This window comes from Phyllobates terribilis, unplaced genomic scaffold, assembly GCF_046119375.1.
Source record: "Phyllobates terribilis strain yellow unplaced genomic scaffold, ASM4611937v1 Scaffold_4__5_contigs__length_816908805, whole genome shotgun sequence".
NCBI classification, from domain to species: Eukaryota; Metazoa; Chordata; class Amphibia; order Anura; family Dendrobatidae; genus Phyllobates; species Phyllobates terribilis.
In genome coordinates, this window is record NW_027362764.1 from 536,126,205 (window position 1) to 536,144,536 (window position 18,332).

Genomic DNA, 18,332 nt, shown 5'->3' on the forward strand with positions numbered 1-18,332 from the left:
AACTGCAGACTATCAGTCCGGGGGGTGGGACAGAATGCAGCCGCCGGGGGAGACACATCGGGCCGCCGCATTAGGCGGCCCAACTGCACCCCCCCTGCCGGCTGTGTCCAGGGCACATGCCCCGACTGCCCCCCCTATATACATCTCTGAATGAAAGTACAGGAACAGCGCAGCTCCTCTCTTACTTACTGAGAGGAGCCGGCTGCTTCTCTGCAGGGCGAGCCCCGAACCCTGCCGGGCCCGGTCGCAGTGGCAACCTCTGCGACAACAATTGTTGCACCCCTGCCCAGGGCCCTTGCAGCAGATGCCAGATTCCTTTACAGTAGTGAAAGTGGGAAGCCTGAAGCATTCTTTGGGACCTCCTAAATGGAATGGTTAGTGCAAAAAACTATCTGTGAAAGCCTTCTTTAGATTTTCAAGACCATCACAGCTCCATTGGATTTCATATGTACTGAGGTATTTACCCCTAAAAGAATTGTCTGTACTACCATGCACAGAGACAGTATCTCTCCATATACAGTGGCTTGCAAAAGTATTTTGGCATTTTTCATGTTTTGCTACCTCACAACCTGAAATTGCACTGTTTTTTTGAGGGTATGCATCTGCCTACAACTGTGAACATTTGGTTTTCTTTTTATTGTGAAGGAAACAATAAATAGAACCAAATAACGGAAAACTTCAGTGTGCTTAATTATTCACCCCCCTAAAGTCAGTACTTTTTAGAGCCTTATTTTGTGGCAATTATAGCTACAAGTCACTTTGGGTAAGTCTCTATGAGCTTTCCACATCTTGACACTGGGATTTCTGCCCATTCCTCAAGGCTAAATTGCTCCAGCTCCTTCAAGTTACATGGTTTCCTCTGGTGAACAGCAATCTTCAAGTCTGAGCACAGATTGGCAGTTGGATTAAGGTTATTGACTTTGACTAGGCCACTCCAAAACATTTACACGTTTCCCCTTAAACAACTCGAGTGTTGCTTTAGCAGTATGCTTTGGGTCATTGTCTTGTTGGAAGGTGAACCTCCATCCCAGTCTCAAATTACTGACAGACAGAAACAGGTTTTGCTCAAGAATATCCCTGTATTTCGCACCATCCATCTTCCCCTCGACTTGGACTATTTTCCCTGTCCCTGCTGCTGGAAAACATACTGCCACCACAATGTTTCCCTGTGGGGATGGTGTTCTTGGGGTGATGAGCTGTGTTGGATTGATGCCAGACATAACATTTACCTTGGTGGCCAAAAAGTTCAATTTTGGTCTCATCTGACCACAGCACCTTCATTCAAATATTTGTAGAGTCTCCCACATGTCTTTTTGTAAACAAGCCTTACAATTTTTGTGTGTAAGTAAAGGCTTTTTTCTGCCCATTGTTCCATAAAGGTCACCTCTATGGAGTGTTTGGCTTATTGTGGTCATATGGTCATATGGACAGATACTCCAGTCTCTGCTTGGGAACTCTGCAGCTCTTTCAGGGTTACCTTCTATCTCTGTGCTGCCTCTTTGATTATTGCCCTCTTTGCCTGGGCTGAGATTTTTGGTCGGTGGCACTCTCTTGACAGGTTTGTTGTGGTACAATGTTGTTTTCATTTGATGATAATGAATTTGATGGTTCTCCAGGTGATAATCAGAGATTGGGATATTTTTTTATAACCCAACCCTGAATTGTACTTCTCAACAACTTTGTGCTTGATTTCTTTGGAGATCTCCTTGGTCTTCATGGTGTTGTTTGGTTAGTGGTGCCTCTTGCTTAAAGGTGTTGCAGCCTCTGTGGCCTTTCAGAAAAGGTAAAGTGTATATACTGACAAACCATGTGACTTAGATTGCATACAGGTGGACTTTCACTAAACATGTGACTTATGAAGGTAATTGCTTGCACCAGAAATGTTTAGGGGCTTCATAGCTAAAGGGGTGAATACATATGCACATGCCAATTTTTTGCTATTTGATACAATACATTTATGCCTATTTTTTTCTCACTTCAATAATTTAGACTATTTAGTGCTGATGCATCACACACAAATTGGATTACAAAAATATTTATAAAATAAAAAAATTAGTAAAAAGCCAAGGGGGTGAATACTTTTGCAAACCACTGTAGGTTCTTTGGACTACCGCACAGTCTTTGTGCAGTGTACATGAGATCTGACTATTAGAAATTGTCCACATGCAGTAACGTGGCATGGATCTGAGGTGTGAAACAAGGGTTTCCTTTCTTTGCAGTAATTTTCCACTTGATCAGGAGATCCCCCTCTTATTATTTATTTATTTTACTTATTTATACAGTGCCATTATTTCCACAGCGCTTTACATACATTATCATCACTGTCCCCATTGGGATCACAATCTACATTCCCTATCAGTATGTCTTTGGAGTGTGGGCATAAACCGGAGAACCCGGAGGAAACCCACGCAAACGCGAGGAGAACATACAAACTCCTTGTCGATGTTGTCCTTTGTGGGATTTGAACCCAGCACCCCAGCCTCCCTATGTACTAATATAACTTATAGAAAAGGTCTGTTTAAAGAGGAACACCTTTTTATTGTATCTTGTATAAAAGATTTCAGATGAATTTACGTTTTAAGTGAACACGTAGGAAAAGGCAACAAGAATTTTTGCATATTCGTACAGTTACATACAGTAAACTAATTATCTAAAATGTGCTCAAAATTAAAGGTCTCGCGTTTTTTCTCATCTTAAAACTTAAATTTGGGCTCACTTTCCTCAACTATTGAGTTGTACAAGAAAAGTCATAGCCTACGGCTATTGAGCTGATGCTTAAGTGATGGATACTGAGGTCAGAGAGGCGACATACTTCAGGTGTAAGCTTGTTGTTTTATGTTTTTGTCTAATTGTATTAAATTACTGGTCTGGGAAACAGAAATTGTACCTTTTCACTTATGTATTACAAAAATATAATGTATGAGCTTGGACATATTTCACACTATACTTATAAAGAGGCCTGATAATAGAAATCTCTCACAGTCGAGATATTGTGCCCCATGTTGTTCGAACAGATGTTACGTGGGTGCCGTACACACAATGAACATGACTTGCTGGTGAATTATTTCTTCTGCAATATACTCTTTACTTTTTTTAGCATGCAGATTAGAACTTTTGTGAGCTCATGTACATGATTGTTCAGTACTAGATAACACGTTACACCAGTAGACACAATGGGAACATTTACGAAGACCGGCTAATTTGTAGACAGTGTTAACTTAGAATAGAAAGCTTCAGAAAAACCCTTCTGTAATGTATGGAGATGTACTATATGATGAGTGGTGCATGTTCTGTACAGAAAGCAGATATTGGATAAGAATCTTTTTATAACTGGGAATAAATCATTAGTTTATAGTGGTTAATATCCGTAGACTAACATGGGATGATGCACAAGCAGTCACACATGTCTGACTCTTCACTGTCATATTTCCAGGCTTTTAGCTTACTCTGTGGTTGCCCCCGGCTCATTGTGTTAAAGGTACAGAAAACGATATTGTATACTCTTGATTAGTGAAGCGAATCATTCAGAAACAGAGTGCAGGTAAAGCGCTTTCCTGCTCGAGGCCTGCATAAATAGTACAAGTCAGTAGACGCCATGCCTATGACATATTGCTCACAGAATATCTGTAATTCCAGACTTTTTTAAATTTAGGTCCAAAAATAATTTTTATATTTGATATCCATTACAGTGGGTGCGAAACGATTCGCAGGACCTGGTCCATCAGCCACTTTGGTAATCTGTAGTCCCTTTATGTGAGCCCTGAGTAATGCCTCCTATCTGTTGGCATCAGCAGCTCATCTTTTGATCAGCCGGCCTGGCGCGACATCATCGTTGCGTCATGATGCACATGTGACTTTCTGCTTAATGACTTTAAACTTGACAAAGCTATTGAGGAACGTTAGTGGCCTACACCTCATCAATTGGAATGCAGATTACGGGTCGGACCTTTTGGCCAAAGTCAGAATCCGATCTCAAAAATCCTCCTTTTCCTGAATGGGCACAAATTTCCAGCGGCACACTGGAAAATCTTGGAGAAAGCCTGGAGGCTGTCACATAATTTTAGCCATGTAGTGAATATAGCATAGTTTATATATGTACCTTAGTATGCAGAAGGAGATCTTTAATATATTTACCTAGAAATATTGTCTATATTGTAAATGACTCCTAATGAATATTTCCCTCATTAAATTAACCTGAACTTAAAGGACCTCTTCATCAATTTTTGATTTTTAGTGAAACAATGTAACTAAAGCCATATATTATTGATCAATTCATAAGTGTTCTGGTTTAGATTCAGAATTTCTGCCACTAATTACCAGAGTATATCATATTTTTATTGCATTTTTTTATGATTAAATATTGTTAAAGCAATGACCTATTATTGACAACTGTAAAACTGAATCTCAAAGTTACAATTAGCTTTTAGTTTGATTGCTTAAGTGACTATTGCACTGCCAGGAATCATCCGCAGATATAGCGTCTGTATTAAGTTGGAAACTATGTCACTCATTTCATTTACTGAATTCTGTTTCTTTTGTGACCTGACAAATTCAATTTAGAATGAATTAGTCAAAACTAGTGTAAAACAGATTAAAGATTATTTCATATGTCCGACATCCACAGTCCGAGTGTGAACCAGTGTCCGGACTGGCCGCTGGCACCTGACCCGACCATACCAGCCTCATAGGCTTATCTGAGGTTGTTGAGATCAGGTGAGGAGACCCGTGGACGGTCTAAACCTTGTGACTGCATTTACAGTTGTACAAATATTTTATGGTTGTGGTTACTTTGAGAAGGCGAGAACTTCAAGAGATTACTCAAAGGAGACACAAAAGTGTAATGGTTACAGATACACACAAAATAGCACAGAAAAAATGAATAATAATATAACCTGCTAACTTCACAAACTGTCCCACCCAGTGAATGTGTTACTTCACATAGAGCCAACTGTTTCCTCAACTCAGGCTGTTCTACACCCTAAGTCCCTTACTGTCAAAGCGTCCACTTTTTTTTATTCTTCCCTAAGTTCATTTTCTCAGGGTATGTCAACAACTGAATGAACTATTTTGCTCAGCCATAGCACAATGCACAAATTAATTGCTCCTCTGACATCCAGACAACCCGTCCTATGCTGAGCTCATTCCTAGGGCTCTCAGAGATGGTACATTTAATATCCCTGACTGGACAAAGAAGAGATTTGCATCCTTGATTCCCACCAAGCTGACGTGATCTAGCACAGTCACAGTGGACTCTCCTGCACCAACTAACTTCACCCAGGCCAGTGATACTGTCAGTCCACACTGCTACAACAGCGTTCTGCACTGTTCATCTGCAAATATCTTTCCTCCACAGTTAACCTAATAAGCCCCCCAGTCTTATACGATGGCTTGCAAAATTATTCACCCCCTTGGCATTTTTTTGTTTTGCTACCTCACTACCTGGAATTTCACTGTTTTTTTGGTTTCCTTTTTATTGTGAAGCAAGCAACAAATACAGCAAAATAACTGAAAACTTCAGTGTACATAATTATTCACCCCCATAAAATCAGTACCTTCTACAGCTTCCTTTTGCTGCAATTACAGCTGCAAGTCGCTTTGGATAAGTCTCTATGAGCTTTCCACATCTTGCTACTGGGATTTTTGCTCCAGCACCTTCAAGTTAGGAGGTTTCCACTGGTGAACAGCAATCTTCAAGTCTGACCACAGATTCTCAATTGAATTAAGGTATGAGCTTTGACTAGGCCACTCCAAAATCTTTACATGTTTCTCCTTAAACCACTCGAGTGTTGCTTTAGCAGTATCGTTTGGGTCATTGTCTTGTTGGAAGGTAAACCTCCGTCCCAGTCTCAAATCACTGACAGACTGAAACAGGTTTTGTGCAAGAATATCCCTGCATTTCGCATCATCCATCTTCCCCTCGACTCGGACCATTTTCCCCGTCCCTGCTGCTGAAAAACATCCCAACAGCATGATACTGCCACCACCATGTTTCACTGTGGGGATGGTGTTTTTGGGGTGATGAGCTATGTTGGTTTGGCACTAGACATATAGCGTTTACCTTGGTAGCCAAAAAGTTAAATTTTGGTCTTATCTGACCACAGCACCTTTCTCCATACATTTGAGGAGCCACATTTTTTTTGGCAAACTCAAAATGAGCATTACAATTTTTGTGTGTAAGTAAAGGCTTTTTTTCTGTCCACTCTTCTACCGCTATAAAGTGTACGGCTTATTGTGGTAGTATGGACAGATACTCCAGTCTCTGCTTGGGAACTCTGCAGCTCTTTCAGGGTTACCTTCGGTCTTTGTGCTGCCTCTCTGATTAATGCCCTCTTTGCCTGGGCACAGAGTTTTGGTAGGCGGCACTCTCTTGGCTGGTTTGTTATTGTACCTGGTTGTCTCCATTTGATAATCATGGATTTGATGGTGCTCTAGGGGATCATCAGAGATTGGGATATTTTTTTATAACCCAACCATGACTTGTACTTCTCAACAACTTTGTCCCTGACTTGTTTGAAAATCTCCTTGGTCTTCATGGTGTTGTTTGGTTAGTGGTGCCTCTTGCTTAAGTGTGGTGCTGCCTATTTAGTGCTGATGCATCACACACAAATCTGATTGCTTGCAGTGGTGTTTTATTTGCTTGTCATCCACATCCTCAAAATGTTCTTTTCACCTAATCACATTTTTATGCAAATAGTCCTAGCGCGTATGTGTGTATGTTCTATTTATTGCTAACAAATAAAGTTGCACTCTGTAACGCTATAGAATGTAAACATGAAATGTATGAAATTTGAATTGCATTACTGCTATACAAAATAGGAAAAAAGAATGATACTTATTACATAATTTGGCCAATTCATGTATGCCCAGCAACACGACCTTCTTTGCTGGGAGCCTATCCTAATGTGATTTCTCTCCTAAGCTGAAGGCTACATTTATATGGGTAGGTAGCAGGTCCGGTGTCAGCACCCGGCGTACCCGGGCAAGTGCCGGGGCCCTGGACTATCAGAGGGGCCCACTCACTGTCGGGGCCCAGGCCGCTTCCCTGGCACCTGCTCAGGACCACCGGCGCTGCTTGATTGCCGGCACTTCCCCAGACATGGCCGCACGCAGTGTGCTGTGCGGCTGTGTCTGGTAGTAATGACACGGCAAGGGCGACACTGCGCCTTTAATTGTGCTTGTGTGTCGCCCCTGCCGTGTCATTACTAGCAGACACAGCCACACAGTGCACTGCGTGCGGCCATGTCTGAAATGCCGGCAATCAAGCAGGTGTCGGGGAAGTATCCCAGGCCCCAATGGCAATTGGGCCCCTCTGATGGTGCTGGGCCATGTCTGTAACACGCCGGCGGCCCTGCAAAGATGAGGGGGAGCAGTCTGGGCCCCGACAGCGAATGGGCCCCTCTGATGGTGCAGGGCCATGATGTCTGTGACATGCCGGCGGCACTGCACTGCCACATACCTGAGGAGCTGCTGGACAGGACACAGGACCGGGGACGTACATATTTGAACACATATTTGTACGTATGCCTGTATTATTATTATTATTTATTTATATAGCACCATTGATTTCATGGTGCTGTACATGAGAAGGGGTTACATACAAAATACAGATATCACTTACAGTAACAAATAAACAACGATAGACTGGTAAAGAAGGAAGAGAACCCTGCCCTTTCGGGACATTCTACAGGATGGTGGGGAAGGAGACAGTAGGTGGGGGGGTTGCAGCAGCTCCGTTGTTGGTGAGGTGCAGGTCCGGTGTTGGTAAGGCAGCAGATCCAGTGGTGTTGAGGAGGTAGCGGGGTCATGGCAGGCTGTAAGCTTTCTTGAAGAGATGGGTTTTCAGGTTCTGTCTGAAGGATCCAAGTGTGGTGGATAGTCGGACGTGTTGGGGCACAGAATTCCAGAGGATGGGGGATATTTGGGAGACGTCTTGGAGGCGATTGGATGAGGAACGGATAAGTGTGGAGGAGAGAAGGAGGTCTTGGGAGGACCAGAGATTTCATTAGGGAAAATATTGGGAGATTAGTTCAGAGATGTACGGAGGAGAAAGGTTATGGATGGCTTTGTAGGTCAGTGTTAGTAGTTTGAATTGGATTAGCCGGAGAAATGAGAGCCAGTGAAGGGATATACAGAGGGGGAAGTGGAGGAGTAACAAGGAGAGAGATGAATTAGTCGGGCGGCAGAGTTAAGAATGGACTGGAGAGGTTCGTAAGTGTTAGCAGGTAGGCCACAGAGGAGGATGTTGCAGTAGTCCAGGCGGGAGATGATGAGGGCATGCACGAGCATTTTAGTAGATTGAGGGTTGAGGAAAGGACGGATTCTGGAAATATTTTTGAGCTGGAGGCGACAGGAGGTGGAAAGAGCATGGATGTGTGGTTTGAAGGACAGGGCAGAGTCAAGGGTTACTCCGAGGCAGCGGATGTCCAGTACAGGGGAAAACGTGATGTTGTTTATTGTGAAAGATAGATCAGGTAGGGAAGATACATGAGATGGAGGAAAGATGATGAGTTCAGTTTTGTCCACATTGAGTTTGAGGAAACGAGAGGAGAAGAAGGAGGATATGACTGATAGACACTCTGGGACTCTGGACAGCAGAGAGGTGATGTCTGGGCCAGAGAGTTAGATCTGAGTATCGTCGGCGTATAGGTGATACTGGAAGCCATGTGAATTTATGAGTTGTCCCAGACCAAGGGTATAAATGGAGAAGAGTAGGGGTCCTAGGACAGAGCCTTGAGGTACTCCAACAGAGAGATGGCGGGATGAGGAGATAGTGTGGGAGTGGGAGATGCTAAATGTGCGGTTGGAAAGGTATGAGGAGATCCAGGATAGGGCAAGGTCTTTTACACCAAAGGAAGAGAGGATCTGTAGTAGGAGGCAGTGGTCAACTGTGTCAAAGGCAGAGGACAGGTCTAGAAGGCGGAGTATAGAGAATTGTCTGTTAACCTTGGCTGTAAGTAGGTCGTTAGTAATTTTGGTCAGAGCAGTTTCAGTGGAATGATGGGGACGGAAACCAGATTGTAGGTTGTCGAGGATTAAGTTAGATGAGAGATGGGAAGAAAGTTTAGCTTGAACATGTTGCTCAATGAGTTTGGAAACAAATGGGAGCCGCGATATGGGGCGATAGCTTGACATAGCGGTCTGGTCGAGGGATGGCTTTTTGAGGATAGGCGTGATCGTGGCATGTTTGAAAGCAGAAGAGAAGGTACCAGAGGTTAGTGATAGGTTGAAGAGGTGGGTTAGGGCCGGGATAAGTGGGGTAGTGAGGTTGGGGAGGAAGTGGGATGGGATGGTGTCGAGTGCACAAGTGGTGAGGTGTGATTTGGAGAGGGGGCGCATAAGCTCTCCTTCAGTGATGTTGGAGAGGGAGGTTATAGGGGAGCGGCATTGGTCTGGTGTACAAAGGGGTTGTGGTGGTTGAACAATAAAGACTTGCCTTGTTTGGTCGATCTTATTTTTGAAGTTTGTGGCAAAGTTCTCAGCAGAGATGAGGAGGGTCGGAGGGGGCAGTGGAGGGCAGAGGAGAGAGTTAAAAGTGTTGAATAACTGTTTAGGGTTGTAGGACAAGGAAGATACAAGGGTTGTGAAGTAGGCCTGTTTAGCAGAGGTGAGGGCTGACTTAAAAGTGAATGTTGCTAGTTTGAATGCAGTGAAGTCATCTTGTGAATGTGTTTTCTTCCAATGCCACTCCGCAACCCTGGACCCTTACCAAAGCTTTTTAGTGAGGTTATTGTGCCAGGGTTGTCTATTGATTCCTCACACTCTGCCATGCACGAGAGGGCCGACCGCATCAATAACTGATGCGAGAGTGGCATTGTAGAAGGCAGTGGCACTGTCTGTGTCATGGAGTGAAGATGTGGATGCAAGTGGTAGAGTAGAGTCAGAGAGTGTGTGAGTGTCTGGATGTGTGTGGTTTCTGCGGGGGGGTGCTAGTTGCTGGACATGGGTGACAGGAGAGGAGGACAGGGATGAGAAAGTGAGTAGATGGTGGTCAGATAGGGGGAGAGGGGAGGTTGTGAAGTTAAATAGGGAGCAGAGACTGGTGAAGATAAAGTCTAATGTATGTCCGTCTGTGTGGGTGGCTGATGAGAATCATTGAGTAAGTCCAAAAGATGAAGTAAGTGACCGGAGTTTGGAGGCTCCTGACTGGTGGGTGTCAATGGGGATGTTGAAGTCGCCCATGATGATGGTGCGAATGTCAGCAGAGAGAAAGTGAAGAAGCCAGGTGGAGAATTGGTCAATAAATGCAGTGACCGGCCCCAGAGGTGCCCAGTACCCGGAGTGTACGCACATACACTGTATGTGTACGTATCTGTGTATATGTTTGTGTATGTGCGTGTTTGCATATTGCATGTGTGCATATCTGTGTATCATGTGTATGTGTGTGCATGTCTGCATACTGCGTGTGTGTGTTCATGTCTGCATACTGTGTGTGTGTATGTCTGTGTACCGTGTGTGTATGTCTGCATACTGTGTGCATGTCTGCGTACTGTGTGCGTGCATGTCTGTGTACTGTGTGCATGTGTGCGTGCATGTCTGCGTACCGTGTGTGTGTGTATGTCTGTGTACTGTGTGTGTGCATGTCTGCATACCATGTGTGTGTGTGCATGTCTGCATACCGTGTGTGTGTGCATGTCTGCATACCGTGTGTGTGTGTGCATGTCTGCGTACCGTGTGTGTGTGCATGTCTGCGTACCGTGTGTGTGTGCATGCCTGCGTACTGTGTGTGTGCATGTCTGCATACCATGTGTGTATGTCTGTGTACCGTGTGTGCGTGCACATGTCTGCTTACCGTGTGTGCATTCATGTCTGCGTACTGTGTGTGTGTGCATGCGTGTTTGCATATGTGAAGAATTAGGGGGCAGCTTGGGCCCTGTGTACTATACCTATATTTCTCCACTGTATCTGAGCATCATGAATGGTGGTATGTGTTAAAGGGGCCCACTGAGACTCTTTCGCCCGGGGCCCAAGAAAACCTGGAGCCGGCCCTGGTAGGTAGGATCCTGCTGTAATGAAAACTGCCATGGGCTGATGCTGATGGGTGGAGTGCTCAGTCAAAGAACCTATGTATAAATATCAAAAGACTGACCATCACTTCCAAACAGAAAACTGGTGTGTACAGGTGCAAGCTAAGAGAGCCACCTCCATACATAATTAACAAATAAAGTTACACTCTGCAGTGCTATAGCATGTAATTATTGCTAACCTAGTATGTAAATTTACAGTTTGATACATAATTAACTATACGTGATTTATAGCTATACATGATAAATATCTATACTTAATATTCATGTTTCCTAATTTTTAACCTTTTATTTCCCATGTGTAGTGCTATGATTACAACACCAGAGCTGTGACCGGAGATCTATGTGAAGATCTATGTGTGACTGAAAAACTGATGTATAAGCACTGTCTTTATTACCAACGGGGTAAAAAAGTTCTACAAGCTGACTGGCAAGGCACACCAATAATCCTGAAATCCAAAAATGATGCCTTTTTCCAATTCCAAGCTCCTATCTTCTTGGATGAATCTGATGCTCAATCTCTTACAGACACAGAACTTTTGGTAATGGTAGCAGTGGAAATTAAAAATATTCTGGGTTTGGACTTGCCTAACAGCACCTTACTACCTCTATGGCCTGAAAGGCAACATAGTCCAAACTGGAAAGTAGAATTTGCAAGTATGTGGTCTTTATACCAACAAGAAGAATATCTACTCTTTAATTTGCTTCAGGACTTCAGTAGACATGTCCTGCGTGTGGTTGGGACCTGTGGACACTTCTATGCAGTAGAGTTTCTCAGTGCTGGACACTCCTGGAATCAAAATCTATTTTCCTTGGAAGAAGTTGTTGGTCAGTGCAAAACAGGTGAGGAAAAGATGAACGCTCTCCTTGATATTGCCATCAGTTTCTTAGATATGGTCCATCAGTTTGACAACGAGTTTTCTCATCGGCTCCACCTTTGTGATGTCAAACCGGAGAACTTTGCTATTAGAAGCGACCTCACTGTAAGTGTTTCCTTGCAATAACAGATCTTCCTCTCCCCTGCTGAAAAACCTGCGCCGCATACCCAGATTTAAAGAGAATAATTTAAAGAGAATAATTTAAAGAGAATGTAAGATGGCTTAAAGTGACTGTATGGGACTAAGATGCTGATAACTTATAATTAGGGGTCCCACAAACTAGGTCCTGGCTTGGCAGTTCACATTGGACAGAACTGGTATATCACAATTCTGTACACTATGCAGCAGACATTACTGTGTACTGCGGCTCAGATCAAATTCTCTTCAATGGTACCTGAATTGCAGTATCCAAGGACGGATACTCTACAGTGTTCTGATTGTGGTGTTCCAGCTTTGTACATTTTTGGCTGGGTTGGCACCAAGTATCAACTGAGCAGTGGCGGTCACGCGTGTTGGACCCTCACCAGCCTGATATTGCTAAACTATTAAGGATAGGCATCAATATCTTAGCAACCTCTTTAACACCTTGCACTGTCACAGAAACATATATGTGGAATGATTGCCACAACTAGATTATAACAGCTTGTGCGGTGATTTTGGTATCAGTATCTTGGCTTTAAAATGACACCAGTATGATATTAATAATTTTATTTAAATAGTGTCAACATATTCCGCAGCACTTTACAGTTATTGGCTCTAGATGGAGAATTTCAGGAGCAAGATGAAAAGTTTTACTTTATGGGTCTGTGTAGTGAAGAAATGGGAGAAGGGAATGACAAGTTAGAGCTGATGGGAAAAGTGCCACCTAATTGTCGCTAAATAATCTCCCCGGAAGCTAACCAGGCCAGACTTCATGGGAGACATTCACCAGAATTGTGCCTTGAAAATACTCAGGCTTGTCCATTTTGTGCTTTCACCACTTTTATAAAAAGTATGCGCAGCTTAGCTTGCTCAGTTTCTGCATGAACGGGCTGAGATTTAACAAATTTATTATGAAGCCTGTGCCTCTAAGAGATTACTCCAGTGAATTTTTCCTTAGAACTGTTGTTAAGATGTGACCCCAAGATTGAAAAAATTTACTAGAATCTGGATCAGAGAGATTTTTGGTCTGTTCTTTTCTGGCGAATACTTGAAGATATATCTATGTAGATGTAAGCGGTATGTCTGAACTCTGCACATCTTGAACTTTTATTTTTCGTTGGAGTTGTTTGGCCAATGTTCTGCTTGAGTTAGTCTTTTAGCTACAAACATAAATGTTTTTGCAAGTTTTACAGAACATCACGCTAATACGAAACATCCACAGTATTTATGTACCTATTCCTTTTATTCAATCCCATAAACTAGTCCAACTACACTGCTCAAAAAAATAAAGGGAACACTTAAACAACAGAATATAACTTCAAGTAAATCAAAGTTCTGTGAAATCGAACTGTTCACTTAGGAAGCAACACTGATTGACAATCAATTTCACATGCTGTCATGCAAATAGAATAGACAATAGATGGAAATTATTGGCAATTATCAAGACACCCTCAATAAAGGAGTGGTTCTACAGGTGGGGACCACAGACCACATCTCAGTACCAATGCTTTCTGGCTGATGTTTTGGTCACTTTTGAATGTTTTGAATGTTGGTTGTGCTTTCACACTCGTGATAGCATGAGACGGACTCTACAAACCACAGAGTTGCTCAGGTAGTGCAGTTCATCCAGGATGGCACATCAATGCGAGCTGTGGCAAGAAGGTTTGCTGTGTCTGTCATCGTAGTGTCCAGAGGCTGGAGGTGCTACCAGGAGACAGGCCAGTACACCAGGACACGTGGAGGGGGCCGTAGGAGGGCAACAACCCAGCAGCAGGACCGCTACCTCCACCTTTGTACAAGGAGGAACAGGAGGAGCACTGCCAGAGCCCTGCAAAATGACCTCCAGCAGGCCACAAATGTGCATGTGTCTGCACAAACGCTTAGAAACCGACTCCATGAGGGTGGTATGAGGGCCCGACGTCCACAGATGGGGGTTGTGCTCACAGCCCAACACCGTGCAGGACGCTTTGCATTTGCCCCAGAGCACCATGATTGGCAAAGTCGCCACTGGCGCCCTGTGCTCTTCACAGATGAAAGCAGGTTCACACTGAGCACATGTGACAGAGTCTGGAGATGCCGTGGAGAGCGATCTGCTGCTTGCAACATCCTTCAACATGACCGGTTTGGCAGTGGGTCAGTAATGGTGTGGGGTGGCATTTCTTTGGAGGGCCGCACAGCCCTCCATGTCCTCGCCAGAGGTAGCCTGACTGCCATTAGGTACCGAGGTGAGATCCTCAGACCCCTTGTGAGACCATATGCTGTTGCGATTGGCCCTGGGTTCCTCCTAATGCAGGACAATGCCAAATCTCATGTGGCTTATGTCAGCAGTTCTTGCAAGATGAAGGCATTGAAGCTATGGATTGGCCCCCCTGTCCCCAGACCTGAATCCAATTGAGCACATCTGGGACATCATGTCTCGCTCCATCCACCAACGTCACGTTGCACCACAGACTGTCCAGGAGTTGGAGGATGCTTTAGTCCAAGTCTGGGAGGAGATCCCACAGGAGACCTTCTGCAACCTCATCAGAAGCATGCCCAAGCGTTGTAGGGAGGTCATACAGGCACGTGGAGGCCACACACAATACTGAGCCTCATTTTGACTTGTTTTAAGGACATTACATCAAAGTTGGATCAGCCTGTAGTGTGTTTTTCCACTTTAATTTTGGGGGTGACTCCAAATCCAGGCCTCCATTGGTTAATAAATTTGATTTCCATTGATGATTTTTGTGTGATTTTGTTGTCAGCACATTCAACTTTGTACAGAACAAAGTATTCAATGAGAATATTTCATTCATTCAGATCTAGTATGTGTTATTTGAGTGTTCCCTTTATTTTTTTGAGCAGTGTATATGTGGACAATAGGGAAGACAATTGTGTTGCATTGAAGATTGGAAAAAGAAATAATTCTCTCTCTTAACTGCAGTATTTTAATAATGTGTACAGTGTTCAGATCTTATGGTATCAGCAATATTGAGTAATATATTTGCAGTTATAGCCAAGCAAATTAACAGGGGAAAACACTTACTTTCTGGCTTAGAAAAACCTATTACATAATTATATTGAATATTTCACATTGAATGATACATTGATATATTTCTTGTAGTTTGAAGAGTCTGAAAAGGAGACAAAAAAGTAACTATTGGGAAAAAGTATTTAAAACAACAAAGTCATTGCCCTTTGAAATGTGACTTAAAGGGTTTGTTTGCAGCTTCGTCGTAGGCCGGAAGTAAACAGTGTAATGAGTCGGAAGAGCACAGCTCCCACTTCACTAAGAGCTGAGCTTCATGTGTGGGAACGGCCATTTCAAAGTCTACGGAGCTGTGCTATTTTAGCACAAATTCCTGCTTAAATTCAGCTAGAGCTACTAATTGGTAATTGGTTGGCTGGGCCAAACTGGCAATTCTGGCAATTGCCAGATGGGCTGGTACCTACATTGGATCGCTCTGTCACTTGGTGTCTCCTGGTATCTTCTGCTGCGCAGGGATCAGTGGATCAGCGCAGCTGCACCGGCGATATGTCCACCCCTGCCATTACTGATCCCTGTGGCACCCCACTGTTAACTGTGACCCAATCTGAGTGTATTCCATTAATAACCACTTTCTGTTTCCTATCACTGAGCCAGTTGTTAACCCAGTTACACATATTTTCCGCTGGCCCCTTTGCTCTCATTTTATGTACCAACTTTTTCTGTGGCACCCTATCAAACTTACCAGCCTATAAATTCCAGGCTCAGATGTTGTCCCCTTCTTAAATATTGGTACCACATTTGCTATTAGGCTGTAATGCTGGTGGGTGAATGTAACGCTAGTGGATGTGGACCTACTGAGCCACGGGCGGGCTTACCCTGGAGGGGCGTGACTAGGTGTCTGCTCAGTCTTCATTAGAGCCTCTGTTGGTGAGGATAGGCTTGGCTGCCATTAGATACCAGGTACCATTCCAGGGTAGTCCCCGGGACTGCAGCAGCAGACCAGAGGGTCAAAGGCATGGGTACCCGGTACAGGAGGGTGAAGACAAGGACGAGGTCAGACGGTCTGAGGTCGGGACAGGCAGCACTGGTTCAGGATAGAGACAGTGACATGCTGCAGATTTCAAAAACTCAATGCATTTCAAATTTAGTGTTAAAAAAGGCACAAGGGCATGAGATTTACATACATGTTAGAAGCAAAAACATGCAGTAATTTACTATCCGTTTTTTAGAGAGGAAGTTGTGACTTCCTTTCTCTATTTTTGCACAATAAAGTATGACTTTTAATAGAAGATTCTGATGCTGGATCACTGTTTTTTGCTTCTGCCTACATCTTTTCGCATTACAAGTCTCCGTGCATGGATCTTATGGGTGAGCTTACATTTTTTTCCTTTTTGATTATATGCATGACATCTACTTTGCTGGAACTGTAAAATGCTGTAATATGTTTTTTTGCATGAAAATATGCAGCAGGACCTAGCCTAAATGAGTGCATCTCAACCTCAGATGCAGTAGCTGGTTGTAAGTGAGGTGAGGATAGGGAGGCGGTTATCTTAGAAGGGATCATATGCTGCACAGTCTTTCCTGGGGAGGGTGAGGAAAGTACAGATTGTTTGTTTTTAAAATGGCAACCGGGGGATTTTGAAACTGGAAAACTCCTTTAACGCTTGCAACCTCTGCTGCTTCACTGTAACTCAAACTGTCAAATCAGTCAGTAAGGATCTAGAGCACTTGTACATGGCAATATTTTGCATCAGTGTTTATTAAGAGACGCCAGGAATGAATCCAAAACACAGAAGAGGTGAAAGTGATTCAGTTACTATTTTTCTCTGTATTTGTTCCCCTCTGGTGTTTAGCTTACAAATACTGATGTAAATTACTGCTCAAAATACTCACTGTGTGAATGAGGCAAGGAAGCTGCTTGTAATACTGAAATATAAGTCCTTATTCCAAGGATGAGTGAACACTTGCAGGTGCTGTGCTGTAATGCTTGTCTTCTCTGCTCCATCATATTCCCCAGAGCAGGGGCAACCCCTGGGGCAAAAGTACTGCCAGCAGATTCTAGATATATGACTCACTAATATGTGATGGACCCCGACTCCCAAACAAAATGAATCAGACAGAATCACACAGAATAACTACACAAAGCATTGCAATTAGGTGTCAAACGTTCTCAACTTAATTTAAATTTACATGACACCGAAAATAACACAACCCCTGACTCACGAAGAGTCACCCTCCAGCACTCAGGAGAGGAAAACCCCCATGTGGAGGAAACCTCAAGGGAACCATGGCTGGAGGACTGCCCTTCCCTTGGGCTTAGAGAGTTAGTGTCGATATATAACATATGTAACAGCAGAAGTTTACAATTTGCACATTTTACCAGATTTACAGAGAACGACATAACAAATATAGACTATAAATGTGATAAACTGGATGTGGGATAGATCTGACTGTGATATCTGTAACCACATTGATTACTATAACGAATTTGGTTGATCTGATTGCCCAGGTGGATCTGTCATTTCTCCCTTCCAGATCATTGGATACTTGGTTAAAAGGATTGTTTGTTAGGGATAACCCCTAAAAGGATGAAAGCCCCTCCCCCTCCCTGCTTCCCCTCCCAATTTGTCACCCATTAAAGTCATACATCCGTCCATGAACTCCTAAAGGAGAGCAGCTCTTTGTAGAGGATAACAGAAGGAAATCCTGTTCCGAAGACCCCCCTCTGAAACCTTCCCATGCCCAGGGGGCGTCTTTAGCAGACAACCCCTTTCACTGCTAGAACCTCCAAATTACACCAAGGTCGGCACATTACGTGGGGTTGGCAAGCTCAAGGTCCTCAGGCGCATCAGTAATGACGCTGATCGTGGCATCTCGCCCTTCTTTTATGGAATCTTCTTTTATGGAATCTTCTTTGTGACCTCATAACAGTTGTCATAGTTACTACAGTGGCTATTACTGATGCAGGGCCCAAGTGTTAAGCCTTTCATCATTGGTAATTCGCTTTCATTATAAAGGCAATTTACTGCACTTGTTACCAAGCAGGCGCTTTATCATTATGGCTTCCCTTAGGCACCATAAGAAATACAGATTACAGATTAAACGTGCAAGTGTTTCAGGAGTGTTTTGCACTTTTAGATGCAGACATTGGGCTTATAACTAGCACTTTATAAGGAAAAAATTAAGAGGAAATAACTTGTAAAATAATATTATAGGGAATTGCATTTCAAGCATTTTCCTAATGTTCATTCTACATCGTTATATTGGTTGAAAAAAGACCTAGGACCATAAAGTTCAAACTATCTTGAAAGTTATCCATTTTCT

The 18,332-nt window shown here is 43.4% G+C and overlaps 1 protein-coding gene across 3 annotated transcripts in view; it reads left to right on the plus strand.

The window, feature by feature from the left end:
- The window catches only part of DIPK1C (divergent protein kinase domain 1C), a 265,620-nt gene that overhangs the window by 45,586 nt on the left and 201,702 nt on the right, over window positions 1-18,332 (plus strand). For all 3 annotated transcript variants that reach the window (XM_073678950.1, XM_073678951.1, XM_073678949.1), the window contains one exon: window positions 11,327-12,004. In XM_073678950.1, the coding sequence (XP_073535051.1) occupies window positions 11,327-12,004 (678 nt within the window). The remainder of the gene's footprint in view (window positions 1-11,326; window positions 12,005-18,332) is intronic.